Here is a 19533-nt window from a genome sequence, read left to right as displayed (position 1 = left end):
AGCTGTGGTGTAGGTCACAGACTCGGCTCGGATCTGGCGTTGCTGTGGCTGTGGTGTAGGCCGGCGGCTACAGCTCTCATTTGACCCCTAGCCTGGGAACCTCCATATGCTGCGGGAGCGGCCCTCAAAAGGACACAAGACAAAAAATAAAAATAAAAAATTATATATATAATAAAGCAATAGGCGAGGAGTGGAACCGTTCCCAATTAGCACTGTGTATACGGGTTCTGAGTTTGTTCCTACGTCTCAGTTACTAGGAAAGTACTATCAAGTAGAGTTCGTCTGACAACAAAGTGGGTGATTTTGTTCCCATGCTTGATTTTACAAGACACATCCTCAGATGTGTCTGCAGTAATTTTTGCTTAAGAGATCACCATCTTTAAAGTCATGACCACAAAGGTAAGAATGAATTAAATTTTCCATGTTGGAAAATCCCACCTTTCTCGAAGAAGCATAGACTCCTGACGGGGAAGGCAAGTAGCTCTGCTGATCCCATGTATTACATTCGTGGCCACATCATCGATGGCATCCTTGACAGAGACTGTTAACACCGTGGGATTTCACCTTCGTGAACTTGCCTACCCAACCCCACCAAGAAGCTTCCTCACCCACCTCCCCTGGAAATATTCAGGAAGAGTCTAATTGTGTGTAGTAGTGAATATTGCTTAGCGGTGAATTTAATCTACAAATTTAGAAGGAAATAAATCTGAACATAAAAAGCATTTGCTGTTTCAGCATTTAAAAGAAAAAAAAGTACTATCGTTCGAAACTGCCGACTCCCCCATGTGGGTTTGTTTTGCAAGTCACGTCTTAACAAAGACAAGTTTTGTTGCCATAAAACCCTAAATCCTACCACGTTTTCAGAAGGAGGAGGAAAGCATTGTTCACTGATCCCTGGTTTGTGCTTGTGGGGATGTCACATAGGCGCTTGCCTGGGCTCAGGGAAATCGTTGCATTTTTATCCAGGGCATTTGGCTCCGATGAAACCCCGACCCCATCCCATGATGTCTGCATCACACCAATGCCTCCCATAATGAGGCTGCTCACACTTTTGGCCAGTGTTCCAAAGTTTTGTCTCTTTATGGTTGTTATTTGGCCCCCTAAATATCGTAATAACCTGTGTACCGAGGCCTGTTTTGCGGATCAGTAAAGTTGGACCCCTGACATCACCCAAACTAGAATTTAGACCTCTGACTTTTTCCATGCTCAAGCTCTTTCTAGCCTCAGTGAGCGATATGAACAGTTGTATCGCTGCCAGCATATTGCCTGTACAGTGAACAAGGAAAAGATGACTCCTGGACCAGTAAAATCAATACAAGTATAGGAGGAGTTCCCGTCCTGGCGCAGCGGAAACGAATCCGACTGGGGAACCATGAGGTTTCGGGTTTGATCCCTGGCCTCACTCAGTGGGTTAAGGATCTGGCATTGCCGCGAGCTGTGGTGTAGGTCGAAGATGTGGCTCAGATTCCGCGTTGCTGTGGCTGTGGTGTAGGCTAGGGACTACAGCTCTGATTCGACCCCTCGCCTGGGCACCTCCATATGCCGTGGGTATGGCCCTAAAATGAAAAAAGACAAATAAATAAATAAATAAATAATTTTTTTTAAAGTATAGGAATAGGATCATTGTAGTATAACCAGAGTGATCTAAGTCCCAGGGCAGCCGGTGACCGAGCTGAGACTTGAACCAGGACCTCTGCCTCACAGCCCAGGGCTGAGTTGCATCTTACTCTACTCTCGCTCCCTTCTCCCCTGAGTCTGAGAGCAGAGCTGCTGCAGCCTCCTCTGCATTCTGTCCAGAACCCACCTCTGCGCCTCATGTCTTTGGCTCACTACAGAAGCCTCCATCCCAGCTGCCAGGACCGGTGGTTGTGGTTGCAGTCGAGTGTGCCCTCTTCCTTCCTCTCTTCATCCCGTGAATGGAGTTGGGAGGATTTCTGGTTTGCACAGCCTTTGAGAGAGTCAGGGTCTGCCCTCAGTCCTGTGGGGGCTCAGACCAGGTGGAGAGGAAGAGAGAGATTGACTGGAGGGGTCGGGAAGGACAGGAGGAAGGACCCTGGACAGGGAACAGGGGACGATGAAAGGGGTCAGAGGCAAAGACCTGTGCTCAGGGCCACGCAGGGAAGCACCAGAGGGGGTGGGAATGGGCACAGGTGACAGGGGGCATCCAGTGCCTAAAGGGCTCCTTGGCTGAAAAGGCCAGTTTGGGAATCCATTTCTGGCCAAGTAGCAGGTCTGCTGTCACTCTCTTGCAGGATGTCTCTGGGAGACTTTTTGAAATGGCCAGACTTGTTACTTCGATGTTATTTTCCCTCTACTGGACTTTACCTGCACAACTGGAGCGTTACATCTACATGATAAATCCACTGTGCACCTGTGTTTGGGAAGAGCTTTTCAACTTTGGGAGAAGAGCAGGCGTGGGGAGGCCCTCGGCGGCACGATTATTGTAATGCGGCCACGCTCGGCTGAGCACCGACTTCCACTCCCACGCCTTTCTTTTTAAATCAGAAAGGTTACCTCCCTGGGCCACCTTTGGGCCAGCCCCAAGTGTGACTGTCTGCACTTGTTAGACGACAGGCATTTAATTAAAATTGGAATCTGATGTGTAGAAAACATACATTTTTTCTCATTTCATAGCTCCCCGGGAAATCATATTCTCTTCCTGCCCCTGCTCCCTTCAACTTTCCCCACCACCAAAAAAAAAAAAAAAAAAAAAAAAGGAAAAGAAAGGAAAGGAAAGACATACTCGGGGAAAGATTATTTTAATGTTGAAAATCAAAACTTACAAAGAGCCAGGCTGCCTTCTTTATTTGGGGAGGGGGGGAGCGGACATTAGCCAATAAGAAAGCCTGTATTGTGTCTTCAGACCAGAGCCAGCTTTTTTTATGGCTAACTTCCCACGTGGAAAAGGGGTCATCCCATTTCAGAGCATTAAAATAGAGTGTTTCATGAACCCGTAAGTAAAATCATTCATCTTACTTCTGTGCAGTAAAAGGGGTTGCCTGATGCCTTCTGTTATTTGGTTGGACTTTGCAAAATTGAAAACATTAAAAAAAAAAAAAAAATAGCAGACACAGGGCCCTTGCGAAAAAACCTACCACCGAACACCCTCGCCCTGGCGTTTGCCACAGCCAAGCCACCCAGTGCACTGTCTGGGCTTCACCCAGAGCATCCGGCAGTGCCATCGTGGGCAGATAGATCGGAACTCTGGACGATTTCATCGGGTCGTTGTCCCCTTAATCTCCACGCTGCACCTCAGATCTCAAGCAGCTTCCGCGGTGGTGTGGGCTCACTTTAATGGACAGAATCTATTTTTCATGAAAAAGCAGGAAATAAGCTGTCTCCTTCATAAAAAGATTTACAAAATGTAATCATTGTGGAAATATTCCCTTTGAACTGCCGTGTCCGCGGGGGTCTCCGGCTCCCAGAGCCGTGCTTCATTACAACCCCTCGCAAGCGGCTCCAGAAGGGCAGGTACACTGGTGGTGCCCGGCTTTGATGTCTTGAATGAATGAAAGAAAAGCACAATAAAAAAGAGCTGTTGATCAAGCATAAAATACTCTTTAAGCTGACAGAATAGCAGCGTTAACACACCCTAAGCTGCTTTTCGTTTTTCCCTTTTTTCCTCACATTTTCCTGTGCTTTGTGTACAGTGGGGGTTTGTATTTTATAAGAAGTCTCTGATCTATGTAGTATGCCATTCGCTAACAAAAACCAAAATAGGATTGTTGCTGTCCCACTTGGTTGCCTGACTACTCTCTCCCCCGCCCCCCCCCCCAACCCCTGGTTCCCCTCTCCCCGCCTCACCCCCAACTTCCAAGGCGTGCAGTTCAGCCTTGCAAGGCAAGGGCCCAAATGCCTTTCATAAACTTGAGCCAGTTCCTTTTGTGCGGTTGGTTTCGCTGCTCTGATTTTAATACCGCAATTAAAGACAGATTTTTATTTTCTCAAGAACTTTCTCTTGCAACTGGGGAAATGGAACTGACACAGCTGCTACTTTTAACTAAGAAATTATATCATTAAATAAGAGAAAGTCTCCTTGGTGAGCGATGCCTTTCCAAGGGAACTGGTCCTCCGTAGGTCTCCTGTGGACCTTTAAAAAACGCCTGTATACACTGTATGTTTGGAGAACTATTTACCCCGGTTTTGGGTTTTCTATCCTTGTCCCTCTGCAGGCATTAGCTCAGTCAGTTCTCACAAAAGCTGATCAAGTTACCTCCAATTGCACAGAGTCTAAAACTCAGACCCAGAGGTGCTAACTTAACCTAAGCTCAATTAACTAGCACATAACAGTGTACTAGTTAAGTGATGGGATTCTGTTAACTCTTGACTCCAGAGCCCAAGCTCTTAGCGCACGCAATGCACACAGCCCTCCAGGAAGTCTGCAGAGCCAAGGTGAGTGGGCCAGAGTGCAGTTTTTAATTCAGAAGTCTTTGGTTTCACGAGGTAAAAGATTACTTGATACAAATGTAAAGGGAGATCCAAAAAAGAACTGTACTGAATGGTGAGGCAGACACCAGGGCAAGCTGGAATGCCATGAGAGAGTCTGACTTTGGAACAGGAGTCGGAATAATTGGATTGTGTGTGTACTCTCCAGGTTTGGAGGTGCTGCATGGCTTATTGGGTAAAAAGATTAGTGTTTTCCCGTCTTGAGGTTTGAACCAAAGAGAGGTCTTGGCCGGGAGCAGCACGGTCACTCTCCAGGGAGTGGTGGTTTGGACGACTCCTCTGTGCTCGTAGTAAGTAGGCAGCAGTCCACGTCACAAAACTATTGCACATGCTGCGGACGCAGTCGGCTGCCGTTGGCCCCGTCACAAGAGCTCTTCAGTCAGAACGGCCCGGGGTCGCCTGTGGAGCCCTGTGTCTCCCTGGGGAGAGCACCTGCCACTTGGGGAAACGTGGACATGAGGTGAGAGCATGGATGTGGCACAGCCACGCTAGAAGCCACCCATCTACAGGCCTTGTTGGGTAACTGACCTCAGGCTTCGGGAACCTTGGAGATGCCTCGTTTCTTTCTTGCATCCTTTATTCAACAGTATTTATCCAGCCACCAGGCAAGACACTGGCCTGGTGCCTTCTTGCCACATAGAAGAAGATAGTCCATTTTCTTGAGGGGAAAAGCAGGTAATTACAGTTCAGTAACCGTGACAGAGGTAAACCCAGGACTAAAGGCCTAGAGAAAAACCCCTTGGAAGAAGGGACTTAGTCTGAGAACGCAAGGACTAACAAGTGTTAGCAAAGCCAAGGAGAGGGGCACAGCTATGCCAAGGCCCAGCAGGGAGAAAGCATTTGACTTGGGGGCACCTGGAAGACGTTGAAGACAGCCCAAGTGTTGGGTACAAGCAGTGAAGAGATAAGGCCGAAAAGGTAAGCAGGGGCCAATCATGGCCCATTAACATTTTAATAGCTTCCTGTACAATAAACAAGTCTTGGTTTAGCGTTATTGAAAACAGGCTTTCTTTAATTAACAAAATCAGGCAAGAAAAGTGACTGCAGAGATCAAATCCCCATGGCTGGCAATACCATAACTGACACCTGGGGACGCCGTGTCACCTTTGTCAGAAGAAAGCGGCGTCAGACACTGCAGAATGGAGTTCCCGTCGTGGCTGAGTGGTAACGAACCCAATTAGTATACATGAGGACTCTCGGGTTCGATCCCTGGCCTCGCTCAGTAGGTTAAGGATCCCGCATTGCTGTGGCTGTGGCGTAGGCCAGCAACTGCAGCTCTGTTTCGACCCCTCCCCTGGAAACTTCCATATGCCATGGGTGTGGCCCTAAAAAGAAAAGAAAAGAAACTTCAGAACGGCCCTCACAGTAGCCCTCTGGGGGCCCAAGGACAGAGACCTGCTTCCTGGAAATCACACCACTGGTGTGGAAAAAGTGAGACTCGGTTCTGGGTCCCTCAGACACTGGATACGCAGCCTCACCAGCTGGCATATATTTTTAAAGATCCTACTGGGAGAAAAGCAGGGGTAGTTGGTACCTTGAAAGACAGAGAAGTCTACAATCCAGCATCTGCTTTCCGTAGGACAGCTCCTTAAGTGCAGGTGCCATATTTTTTGTACTTGTTCTGTCCCCAGAGCCTAGCATACAAAGCATACGGTAGGATGCTAATATTTTGCTGAAAAAATGAAGTACTCCAAAGCGGTGTCGCCTAACGTGGGAAACCAGGAGTGTGCCCAGAGGCCCTGTCCCTTTCCACTGTCTTGGAAGAGGGTGGGGAGGACGAGCAGGTTTCTCGCTGATTTGCCAAGGACGGCTCGACAGTGGGCTTGAGCTCATCCAAATAAGAGCAGGAAGCCAAATATGAGTAACTGGATTAGCGTGACCCAGCAGAGATAGCATCTCCTCAAGAGAGACGTCGAAACACTGACCCCAACTCCTGCAGTACTGGTTGGCAGCATCCTCTTTGGGGGCTGACTTGGGTAGGAAGGAGTGGGAGAGTCGGGGCAGAGGCCTCCCTGTGTTTGCATGTTTCTGTTTTCTGTGCGTGGATGTCCTTAAATAACCCACCTTGCCCGGAGAAGAAAGCAAAGTGTCACACCCAGTTCTGGATTCCACATTAACAACCTCCTTCCGCAGTGTTCAACTTTGCCCTTGAGGCCTTTTGTTTAACTTTTTAACTTGAAAAACAGATTCTGCTGCGTCACAGTCTGTTCCACCCTCCCCACCCCCACCCAGGACCCTCTCCTTTTTTTTTTTTTTTTTTTTTTTCCATTTGGGTTAAAATAAAATACAGCTATCTCCAACAGACTTGTATTCCCTTTTGTTTCTAAAATACACATCCTACCCTCTTGGTGAACAGAGTGCATTAAAAGCCTTTTTGAAAGTTGTTATTCACGTTAGAATGTCTGGTGTTAACTTAGAAGTTGAGTCTTCATCAACTTTGGCTTACACACACTCAGGACCAAATTTTTGCGAAACAGCCTCTGTTTGCTAATGCCTCTCCCTGCAGCATAAGAAAGGAAAGAGACTGCCACTGTCAAAGGTTATCTCCTGCCACCTCAGGCTTCCTGCTTAGGAGGCAGCCGGATAGATATTGTTTATGGTTCATAAAACCTGACTACTGTGAGTATTCCAGAATCCTGGCAGAATGGGATTCGAACTTTCATGGAGCTGTAAATTAAGGAGCTGGAAGTGTGATAAAACTCCTTAGAGAATGGTGTGGGGGGTGGGGGGGGAGTGTGCTGCAATGGTTAAATGAAATTTTATAAGCACATTGAATGTGGAGCTGTTTTGCATTACATGAGTCGAATACCTTAGAGACGCCACATCTGCAGGCACTTTATTAAATCCTTAGTCAGCACTTTCCAACCTGATGAGATTACTTCTTCATTTGACTGGAGAAAAGGAAAGCTGAGCTCTGGTCCTGGACTGCAGATTTCTTTTGATGTTTCACCTTGAACACGGAGAGAGGACAATTACCCTCCCCACCCCCGCCTCCCCACCTCCCCAGCACATCCCAAACTGTAGGAATTGGGAATGTAACACAGTAATTTTACTTTACCTCAAGCCTTCGTGGGAGTGTGGATTTATGGACCTCCAAAACAACGGCAGCTGAGGGTTCCCAAGGAAAAAAAGCCAGATCAAAGCTCTGTGTTTACTTCCTTAATGTAAATGTATCAAGATAACATCATCCTATATTGTATTGTAATACTGGACCTCACTGCAGATAAGAGACAGAGATGCCTTTGTAGTTCATCTGATACAGCAGGTTAGATTAAGGGGCTATAAAATAGGAAGGCAGAAGCCATATGAAACCTAAGCTTATGTCAGTAAATATCTGAAGACAATGTTTTTTGTCTTTTTGTCTCTTTTAGGGCTACACCTGCGGTATATGGGGGTTCCCAGGCTAGGGGTCAAATCAGAGCTGTAGCCCACAGTCACAGCAACACGGGATCCGAGCCGTGTCTGCAACCTACACCACAGCTCACAGCAACACCGGATCCTTAACCCACTGAGTGAGGCCAGGGATCAAACCCGCGTCCTCATGGATGCTAGTCAGGTTCGTTAACTGCTGAGCCATGACGGGAACTCCTGAAGACAATTGTTTGACTCTCCATAAATGAATTCTGTCTAATGGGTAATGTGGCAACATTTCCCCAGTGATTTGCTCCTCAGATTCAACGATTTAAGGATCTCAGATTTCTTTCCTATTTTTCTTGTATGACCCAAGGAGAAAATGCCCAGAATTACTCGTCAAGTAATGTTTTGAAACTTGCACTACTTGAATATTAAACTTTATGAGAAAATATCACAAGAAAAAAAAGTGGGCTTTTCCAAACATTTTCTTGTCCTTTTGATGTTATTCGTAGTTCATGGCAGTTCTTAGAAATCAAGTGGTTTATGCACGTGCAAGCAGCATGCTCATCATAATGGAATTAGAAGCATCTTCAGCGGCAAACTGGTCACAAGAACATTCGATGAAATGGATGGATTCTTTAAAATATACATGTTTATCTGCCATCTCTCCAAATAGATGATTTAATCAAAGAGCCCTCATTCCAGAAAAAAAAAAATTTCCCTGTGTAGTTCCCCTAACTGGCTGACTTCCCGTTCTGGAAAGCCTTGGTCAAGTTGCTGGGTTAATTGTCCTGAAGATTAGTGGAAAGTCGAAATAAGGACTAATGGTCAAATTACAGGAGTGGAAAAGTTTAAGAATAGGTTTTGGTTTGGGCCTGAAAGGGTTAATTAAGTTTTTTTCACGGGTTATTAAAGACCCCCAACCCAGGCCTTCAGGAGTCATATTGACACCCCACCCCAGGGCAACTCGCTCCTCTACTGACATGTTGCTGGTCAGAGCATAATAGCCTTCTGTGTCTGCAAATCATTGCTAAAATCATCTCAAGGAAAAAAAAAAAAAAAAGTTTGAAAGCTTTAACATTAGACAAAAGCCCAAGAGCTGCAGTGCGCAGCTCAAAAACCCGGAGTCAGCAACTTCTATTGATTAAAAACTAACCTTTAAAGTAACTCTGAGAGTGTGTGGTTAGCATTTAAATTTAAACATGTCATGAGTTGATTTGTGTTACTGAATACCAACTCAGAAGGAGTAACATTCACATCGCATTTTTTTTCTAATTCCCTTAAGCAGCTAAAGTATTTCATGAAATGTCAATAGGGCAAAAGAAAAGGGGGGGGGCGATGCTGGGCCTTATAGTTTTCTTTCCCATGCAAATATTCATCCCCCCCTCCAAAGAAAAGTGTGGAGAGTGAAACACAATAATTAGTCCTTTGTCTAACTTTCCCAAGTGCCCGAGAAAGACAGATTAATTAAATATACAACAGTGTTGGTTTTTGGAGTGGGGGTCTTGCTTGCTGTGTAGGTCATAAATTAGGCAGAATAAATACTTCAGTGTGTGTGCAGTGGGCCTCCTACGTCAGAGCCACTGGAAGGTTGGTGGGAGGAGAGCGGAGGGTTTCTTGCTAATGATAGTCACGTCTGGGTCTGTCTGGTTGCTCTTAGCAACCAGACATGATGTAACACCAGGATGAACTTGAACTTGGGGGACTTGAAAAGAGAACAATAGACCAGAGCAATCAATAAAGCCTATTTCAGTGAAGGATTACAGAGCTGCTCTGGGGTAACCTTGTCGGCAAGGCACACACTGAATAGTAAGATGTGTGAAGAAACTTTCTTCTCCCCCCTTCGCTTTGCTTTTTAAGAGAAGTGTAGAGGCACTGCAGATTTTTGTCGTGCACTGAGGTTGTGTCCAGAAACTGTGTTATGGGAAACTGCTCCCCCTGCTGACTCACTGCGTCCCAGGCGCTTGCTTCAAGACGGAAGGCAGTGCAGTGTCAGATTGGAGAAGTCTGGAGTTTCACAACTTACTGAGAAAGTGTGAGAACAAAAATTGTAAGCATTGTTGCTTGCACCCAAAGTTTGAGACAGTTTTGTTAAAGAGAGAACGCGGCCCTGCCTTTGCTGTCCCGGAGGCGCACGAGAAATACAGTTTGGAATCAGACTCCCTTTTCCTCTCTTTCCCCTCTTCTTTCTTTTGTCCGATTTAGGCAGCGTGTATTTGCCAAGATGATTTCCTCTCAGGACACAAGAGGCTTTATTGTGTTCCTCCAAGCACGTGGTCAAAGAATAACATCTAAAAGTATACAGGATGAGTAGTTTTTCGGGTGGTTTTTCCCCCCCCCCAGGTCTTCTGGAAATCAAAGGTAGCTTGTGTGACCAGGAAATAGTATCCCACCCTCCATGTGGCTATCATTTTGCCATTTATCCTGGGATCAAATAAGTCGTTGCTTTACCTAATTGAATCTCTTGAACAGCAGATGAGCCTACATCTGACCGAATCAACCCAAATGTAACCCTTTCTGATACTGTCAGCTCAGAGAGGTCGGAAGCAGTCACTTTTGCGGGAGGTTGATGATTGTTTTCTACGAGTATTGATAATCGTGGTGAATTTGGTAGGGTATCTCTGGAGGAATGTTGGCAAAAGCCATACACTTTTTTACTTCACTTGAGAAGCTGACTCTGGTATTCGACCATAATTTGTCACATAATCGGTCCCTTTGTTTAGCTAACAGAGAAAAAAGTGCTGGCATATAAAGTGATGTATCACCAGATTATTGCCCAAAGCTAATTACCTAAGGATTTATGAAAGGGAAGGTAACTGGTAACTGGGCCCAGCAGGTATATGGACGGCTCTAAATAAATGTCAAATGAACAAAAGCATGAACGAGAGCTAGTGCAGGTGCCCTCAATTTTTTTTCCTTTGGAAATCACAGTAGCTAATCAGGTGACATCTTGATACCACTATTATATGTCATTTTTTGAAAACATTATGTTAGAAATATTTAGCTGAGAGGAGCATTTTACATCATAAAATCTACCTCTTGCACAACTAAGGAGGTTGAGCGTAAGAGAGATGCTGTGACTTGTCCGAAATCGCCCAGGTTTCTTGGTTCAGCACTTTTTCTACTTTAGCCCCACTTGCTCTTATATCACTCTTGGTCATCTATGCCTATTGAGAGAATGCTGTAATACCCTCTCATAGAAAAGATGTTGTGAAATTCATCAGAGAATACATTAATCACAACCCCAAGTCTCTCCCCTCACCCATTCTCTACTCATTCACCTCTTCTTTGTTGAGCTTCTATTCCAGGCACTGTGCTAGGCACCGAGGGGTCCGTCAAAAAGCAGATGATCAAGGAGTTCCCACTGTGGCTCAGTGGAAATAAACCCAACTAGTATCCATGAGGATGTGGGTTCCGATCCCTGGCCTTGCTCATTGGGTTAAGGATCCAGCATTCTTGTGAGCTTTGGTGTAGGTCACAGACGCGGCTTGGTTCTGGTATTGCTGTGGCTATGGCTGCAGCTCCGATTTGACCCCTAACCTGGGAACTTCCACATGCCTTAGATGCGGCCCTAAAAAAAAAGAGAAAAAAAAAAAAAAAAAAAAAGAATGATCAAGCTTCCCGCCTGCCATCCGATAGCCACCATCCCCAGACTGCAACACCTAGTGGACATGCATACTTTACTTTTCGTAAGACACACTCAAAACATTGGCCAACCCCAACAAAGATGTGGGATTTCAATTTCAGAAAATTAAGATCCATTTCAGGGTCTCAAGATTTACTCCGGTTTGTCATTCCTTTACCTTCCTAGTGAACCTTCCCTTCATCCCTAGCGTAGATTTTGATCTCACCGTTGGAAGGGCAACTTTTAAAAAGGGTTCTTTTCCAGATTGGACCTCTCATGGCATTTTTCCTTTTGTCTTCCAGTCCTGGTACCTGGGATAAAAGTCGCAGCGTCCCACCATCCACCAGACAGACCACCTGACCCCTTCTCAACTCTGTAACATGGACGCATCCTCAACCCAGCGCGGTTACAACTTCACTGTCACTGGAAGGGGAGAATCAAATCAACTTGTACATGGAAACAGCGAGCATTATGGTCCAACAGCAAAGGCCATAACCTTTTGGGATTTTTTTTTTTTTAATACTTTAGGGACTGTTGTAATTTTCTCATATGGTGCTGGAAATGGTTGGGCTTTGTAACATTTGAAGTGTTTCCGTGGTAGCGTGAGCATTAGGCGATGCGGCTGGAGGAGGTCTACCCTTGCTCACTGACTTCCGCTGTAACACACTTCCCTTACAGAGCCTGGCTGTTTCACAGTATTTCATGAATTTACCCACACAGGTGTGAGCCTCCTTGAGCAGTCAGGGGGCCCATGGAGAACTAAATCTTTTGTAGTAGCTGAGATCTGCAATATATAACTTACGGGACAGTCAAAGGGCAATGTTTTTCTGTAACATATTGGACAAAGAAAATGCAGTTAAGTTCCTCTCTTATTTTTTCTTTTAGTTTGGTTTGGTTCAGCAGTCAGCAGTTAAATATATAACATGGCCCGCAAGGACAGTGAATCCACTCACGTTGCAGAACAATTCCGAAAATGACAAACTACTACTACTACTATTCAGTTTTTTAAAAGTTTTGAAATGCTGCACTTACATTTAAAAAAAAAAAAAAAAAAAACATTTTTTCAACAATTTCAACAATGACACACAAATTCACATGGAAATGGGGAAGATGGTCTGTTTTGACAGAAACTGACAGGAATCAATCAAAACAATCGAATTTTGAATTGAGTAAAGTGCAATTTCATTGGATAGCTAAATATCTTTGTAAGATAGAGATTGTTGAAAATTCTATTTTTGTTTTTCAAGTCCTTCCACCCCAGGACTCTAAATTATTGGGGTAAAAAACAGCCTTGCAAGAAAAAGGGGAGCTATTTTTGCTTTTTATGTTTTTTATTGTTAAACTTGTATCCCTTTAAAAACTGAAGGAAAATTTAAAAAAAAAAACAAAAAAAAACAAATCTAATGGTGCTTTTACCACAATATGTTAACTACATTAAATGCTAATTAATTATTTTCTGTTATCAAAGCACATAAGTAAAATGAAATCATGGTATCTGTTAATTTTATAAGCTAGAAGTCACTATAATGGATTATGCCAATTCTGAAAATTTTTACATGTATCCAGCAACATAGGATTTATCAGTTATCAGACACGTCATTGTACCAGAGATTGTCCAGAAATTTTAAAGACCTTTGGGCCCCTGAACTGGGCTATGGGAAAATAATATTAATAATAATAATGAAGCCAATATTGACACAAATGCTGGTGCCCATTCAGATCAAGGGTACTTGTTAGGGAAAAAAAAAAAAGTTTGCACCCCCAAAATATCCTGTATCTTATGTAAAAAACAAACAAACAAACAAAAAAAAACAAAAAAAACACAGAAAACAAACAAAAAAAAAATGACAAAAAAAGTGCAAGTGATTTTTCTACCAGACAGCGAAGCACCCCTTTGCTTCCCATGCAACTTCAAGAAGGTTTCCTATACTATACATATATATACGTTCTGGTCGGCAAGCCCTGCTGATCAGAGAAAGTCTCTGCATGTTCTAGTGTTAGTAACTAATTTTTATATAGTTAATGTAGGATAAAGTAGAGTGCATTAAGACACAATATTGTAATCCCTACTCTAGGCACTTGCCTTTAAACTATGTTTTTCAGCCCTTCAGAAGGGTTCTACTACTGTCCTATACAATCAAGTAACTGAAATTCTTGGGAAGACACTTTGCTCCTCATCTTTCCCCCCCGAAACAATGTTGTTTTGTTTTGTTTTTTTTCCTTAATTTGCACGAAAACAAAAATTCCATATCAATGTGCCTTGCCCTGGATAGCGATTATTTGTGGAATTGTTGCACATGCTCCTCTATTGAAAGGGGTTTTTCCCTAGTCAAGCATTTGGAGACACTTTTTGTAAATGTGACTTTTATGTCAGCCATCGTCAGTTTCAACATCTAGAACTAAATAGAGAGTTAGTTGTTCCGCAGATAGGAGTAGTCTTTATTGTCCTCTGTGGTCAGTGGCAGTGCTATTCTGAGATCTGTAGATGCTTAGAATATCAGTATTTTGGATGTTGCTGCATTTTACAATTTATTTGGAGTCTTCCTTTATTTCCCCCTCCCACCCCCAGATATATGAAAATATGCAATACCTGCTTATATCGTGTAGAAAAGCTTAGCGATGATTAATTTTTCTTTTATTTTTTTTATTTGACCAAAGTCGGTGCTGCACTTGACGCAGTGTGTTTTAGGTGTCTGTCTTCGTACCTTTTTTTTGTGATTTTTGAATGCACGTGCGCAGGAAGGGCTCCTCTTAGAGAAGCAGTCAAACTGTGAAGCACTAAGCTGACCCTGCTTCAAGCAATTTTGTTTTTACAACTGTTCCTTTCACAAGCAAGCCTTAAAAAAAAAAAAAAAAAGACAACTTCCCTTTTCTTCAGCTCCCACACCCCATTTTTCTTAGCAGACTGCAGTCAATCCACATTCAATACAAAGTATATAATGCCCATTTTTATATGCACGTTTTTAAACTTCCAAGTTCTGAAATTGTTTACTGGTTATCTCTATTTAAGGAAAAAAAAATAAAATAAAACATTTTGGATTTTCATATGTGTCTGATAAGTGGTTGAATAGTCGTTTGGCGCTGTTGTATGGTGTGATTGTCAGTATATGGTGTCACTTCCTCTAGCCAGCCAGCATACTTTGCCTTCCCCTATAGCACTTAGCTGGGCATTACTTTATTATGACATATGTGCACTAAAAAAAGAAAAAAGAAAAAAAAAAAGAAAAAAAAATAGCAGCTTTCAGTGCTTCACAGTGAAGGGAAAAAAGCCTAGACAAACATTTTGTCAGAACCTTGCGATAAGCTAAGGTATTACCAGTAAATTGGTTGTATATACAATAAAATTGCACCCTTTTTTTTAAAACAAAACAAACTAAGCAATAGTTTGGGCAGTTTTAGTTGTTTTTAGTGAGCATGTTGTAGTCATGACTGCAAAGAGAGAGATTAACTGCCCACTCAGAAGATATGTAATTTGTATTGTTGTATAGTTTTATTGATTACACTGATTTATTCTACCCTATTTTATAATGCAGGACTTTTGTAATGTTGTTTAAATGAGGAAAAAATTTCTGTCAAATTAGCCTAGTGAAATTTCTGATTGTTCATTATAAAGGCAGCGTTCATAGAATGGCTTTTCTTTCTTTCCTGCCCCCCCTCCCTTTGGGAACTGGATTTAAGTTGAAAACTTTCCTGTTTCCTTTTTTTTTTTTTTTTTTTTTGTAAGTATTTAAATACAGTTATTTTTTTTCTCTCAATGGTATAGCATATTCCTATGCTTGAGAAGTATAGGTCTACTGAAAACCATTGTAAATGGACGTTACAGGTATGCTGTATTTTTGAAGGTATTTTGTTGTATTAAGTTTGATGAAGCTAAAATTAGGGAACTCTGAACAGATTTGCAGGAAAAAAAAATGTTTTAAAGGCTTTAAAACATTAGGGAGGCAGTCTAGGGTGATAACGAACAGGGGTTAAGTATTAAACACACTAAGTTATATTTTTGTTCATGTTTCATTGTCCAGAAAGCAGCAGGAAACTGTAGTTCAGTTGTGATCAAGCAGGAAAAAAGAAACACCAACAATACAAGTGTTTAACTTTTTTAGACTCAAAGTCAAGTGAAGATGTTTGAGGAAGACTTTGCTACCTGGGTGTACAGACTGACAGACTGAGGGCCATCCGTGTCTGAAGGCCCAGCCCTTGATTCTGAGACACATTTGAATTTTTTCTCTCCCATCAAATGGCATTAACAATACTGGCAAAGATGAGTCCCTCAAATAACTCTCCATTTCTCCTCCCCCCACACCCCCCACCTTGGGGACAGACATCAGAGGCACAAACACTAAATCATATCATTTTTCTGTATACGTTTTCTTTTCTGGCTCATCGCCCCACCACTGAAACGCTCCTTGTCTGATCATTCATGGGCAGAAGCCCTCTCCTCAATGCCACTCTATCCATCCCAGCTCCTTTTCCTTTCCTTGGGGGTTTGGACTCACTTTTCTGTTTCTTTATATCCTGGCATGACAGTTACTCAGTGTCAGCTCCACCCCGCAGTCAGGCGTGGGCTACGGGGCAAGCCAAGGGACCCTTCCCGAGACTTGTGTTTGTCACACGCTGACCATTGAAATAGAAAGGAAGGCAAACTTTCCAGAGTCACGGTATTCAGGCGGCCCTCTGGCAGATGCAAAGCCCATTTCAAAAAGTGTGTCTTTCACTTTTCAAACCCGTATTCTCATAGGCTTTGAACTCTGTAGTTACAGTGTTACAGTTATGAAACCTGGATTAAGAAAAAAATATCTTTTCCTTGGATTTTTTTTTTTTTGGAGGGACGGGTTTCTGAGAATGTCACTTTTTGTCCTTTGCATCATGTCTCTGGAAATACCTTTTTGTCCATCGTGGTGGTGGTCTCACACTCTCTCTCTTTCTCTCATTCTCTTTCTCTCTCTCTTTCTTTCTTTTTTTCTTCTTTTCCTGGTAGCAGGCCTCCATAGAACAAATTTAAAACACACAACTGGCATGGAAATGTAAGGAGAGCTTCAGTGGCACCTCACCACCCCCCTCCGAGATCTGTCCTAAGACATAAGACAGTCTCAGAAAGCTGCACTGCCCACCCCCCGGCACAGCTTTCATTCAAATCAGCTTCCAAGGCCAATTTCGTCCTGAAGTCAATGCATGTATTTACTGTTTGACAGTAAACCCGCTCTGCCTTCTCCACGTCCAAGGCTGTGCATTCGTCTAATTAGTGTCGTGTATGTTTTCCTTTTATTTTTTCCAATAAAAAAGCAGTGGGATGAAAATTGCTTTGATATATAGCAGGTAACATTGAAGCTATTCCATAGCACTTAACTGTAGTGAATACTGTGTCACCAATTCTGAAATCAATTTAATGTTTAATGCAAATCCATTACATGGTGCTATTACAGGCTGACAAAATGATTTACACAAATGTGACAACTTGGGCTCAATTCACTCTGCTTTCCAACAGTGTAAATGCATGAGAACTATGCACTAATCTATCTGAAGACAAAACTATATCAACTTTGGTATCTACTCTCCGTTTACTTCAATCCTTGCCTTTTTGGTCATTGTTATAATGCCAGCTTTAGGACAGAAAGAATTATAAGAAAACCAGCATAATACCTGATATATTAAAATGTAGTGCCTGTGAAATCTGTATTATATTGCTCTTCTGAAGTAAGATTTTTCTACACCGGTAGCCTTCGCTGTCTGTCAGTCAGGACCTTCTGGTATAAGTGATGTAAGATAACCGTACAATATTAATGCATGCTATTCCATAATGCTTAGTGAACTGTATGAATATTACTCAGAATTATGTTAGTCTTTTTTTCTGACTTGGTTCTTGTCAGCTAGGTTTAAAGGTATTTCACTGAGAACGCAAATTCTGTCTTTTCTTGATTTCAGCTGTTTTCAGTATTTTGGAGGTATACATTTACTTAAATTCAGTATTACTTGTGTTTTTTGTTTTTTTGTTTTTTGTTTTCTTTTTCCTAGGGGACAAGCATGGGTGTTGGGTTTCAGAAATCAGTCCCTGGCAAGACTTGTGTCTCAAATCGACCATTGGAATTTCAAGAACTGCTCTGAAGACACCGAGAACCTTTCCAGATGAGGGACATTTTCCTTCACCCTCAACGGAAGCTTTGCTGATCCTGAGGGGGTTTCTTAATGGACAGTGTTCAGCCAGGTACCCATGCTTGATCCGTCTTCACACCAGACTTCCTCATATTAAAAGGAAAAAAAAAACGAAAAAAAAAAAATTCTTTACGAAATCACGTGGCTATTTAGTTTCATGCACAGTTGCAATATTTTCTTCAAAAATAAAACTCTGTACAAACTTTGGGCCCGATTCATAAGAAAAAGAAATTGGCTATTAACACGGGATTTTTTTAAGTGTTAACTTTTTGGGGGTCTAAATTTGAAACTACTGCTTCCCAAATTAAATGTTTCATCTCATTTTTTTGTTTTGTTTTGTTTTCCCTAAGCCAGCACCCATCTGCCTTTTATGCCCCACAGGGTTATATAATCAAATGAGGGGGATGGGGAAGTGGGGAGCAGATACCAGAAATGCTCAGAAAATAAGGGGGGACCATCTGCGCTAGAGCCTAGATAACGGGGGAGGCAGCAGCATGAGGGGGCAGGACCTCGCCTGTGTGCGGGCGTCACGAGTTTCCACACGTGGACTCCTGATGCTATTTAATTTAAACACACACACACACACAATTTCCAAAGTGTGTCTGGACCACAAAAGTATGTGATGGAAGCGCCAACTCTAATCCAACCAGGGCACCTTCATGGTAGAAAATACTCCCCAGGCGTGCAGGGTGGATTTGTGACTTTTCACGGTGGTTTCAAGGACAAATTGGGCTCTTTTTCCTGCTGTTTTTGTGCTCAGCTTCTCAGACTGACACAAACTTTTTTACCCCCTTTGAATTTATTTTGTTATTCTTATTTAAAAATATTTTTTAGTCATAGTCTATAATTTAGCACTTTAAAAAAAAAATACATCTCAATCGAAGGCTACCTGGCCACTGGCTACTTTGGGATGGAGATTGAGAGAGCAGTCCCTTCTCCCTGGTCTCCAGCTGCCTTTCTGCACGACAAAGGCATTTGATAGCATCGCCCGGGAGGTCCTAGCTAGACCTAGAGCTGGAGCTTTATCAGATGCCAGGAGGCCCTTCGGAAGGCTTTCAAAGGCCCATGCATGATCCTCCTCCCCTGCAGCCCTGATCTCTAAGAACCAAGTTCCCCGGGGACTTTTCCCACCACCCTTGGAAATCCATCTACTCAAGATACCTCCATTGTTTTTGCATTTCAAATTGGGGGGGAAGGGGATTAAACACTCCCAGTGACAAGAGATCTGTTGTGAAACGAAACACCCCCCGTGTTAATAAGTTGGTTTGACCTTTGTTTTTTATGAGCCGGGCCCCCTGTGCCTCTAGGATACTTGTATTGACTCTCATAGTTACCCTTTTAGTTTGACTGTGTTCTGTGAAAATTTGTAATTGGTTGAGAATCACTGTGGGCGTCCATTCTTATTCAACTAAATCTCCACAGGTTTTTTGAGCTGGTGTGGATTAGTTTAACTCTTGTATTCAACCATTAGTGCTACCACCTTCTCACATTACAATACAATTACTGGAAGCAAGTACTGCATTTCCTATGCAACAAAAAAGGAAAAATAAAAAATTGCTAATGCTATGGAAGCTGTGTCCTCTTTTGCTTTAAATCACACTTGGGGAGGCGGGTGGTGCTTGAGCGACACTTGTGGGTGTGAATTGCAGTTTCCCCAGGAGACTGGCCTCTTCCTATACTGTGGAGTTTGCATTATCCTTGATGAACGTCAGGCACCTTGTGCCCGTCACAGAATTCGAATGGGCAGTGTTGGCTTTTTTTCATCTATTTAGACAAATACAAAACTTCACACTCACCTCGTGCTCACAATGTGCCGGATATTGTTCTAAGTGCTTCAGATGTTGTATCAGGGCTCAGTTGGGAAGCAGGAAGAGGGTTCAATAGATTTTCTAACAGGAGTGCAGCCATCATCCTGGAGTTGGGGAAACAAGAGTGAAAGGTTAGGTCACCGGAACCTAGGA

The 19533-nt window shown here is 43.0% G+C and overlaps 1 protein-coding gene across 18 annotated transcripts in view; it reads left to right on the top strand.

Annotated features, from left to right (window-relative positions):
• The window catches only part of NFIA (nuclear factor I A), a 598742-nt gene extending 579604 nt beyond the window's left edge, over positions 1-19138 (top strand). For 7 of the 18 annotated variants that reach the window (XM_084964865.1, XM_021097779.2, XM_084964867.1 and 4 more), the window contains one exon: positions 11728-19138. In XM_084964865.1, the coding sequence (XP_084820991.1) occupies positions 11728-11745 (18 nt within the window). In that variant the 3' untranslated portion in view covers positions 11746-19138. The remainder of the gene's footprint in view (positions 1-11727) is intronic. The other 11 variants (XM_084964866.1, XM_021097780.2, XM_084964880.1 and 8 more) reach the window with 3 other exon arrangements.
• The last annotated feature ends 395 nt before the right edge of the window (positions 19139-19533 follow it).

The sequence above is a fragment of the Sus scrofa genome, chromosome 6, assembly GCF_054392235.1.
Source record: "Sus scrofa isolate SSC_HxYL_T2T_F1_AM1 chromosome 6, Sscrofa_HxYL_maternal_Yorkshire_Landrace_v2.0, whole genome shotgun sequence".
Classification (NCBI taxonomy): domain Eukaryota; kingdom Metazoa; phylum Chordata; class Mammalia; order Artiodactyla; family Suidae; genus Sus; species Sus scrofa.
The sequence above is the reverse complement of the archived record's forward strand: the minus strand, read 5'-3'. Positions and strand labels throughout refer to the sequence as shown.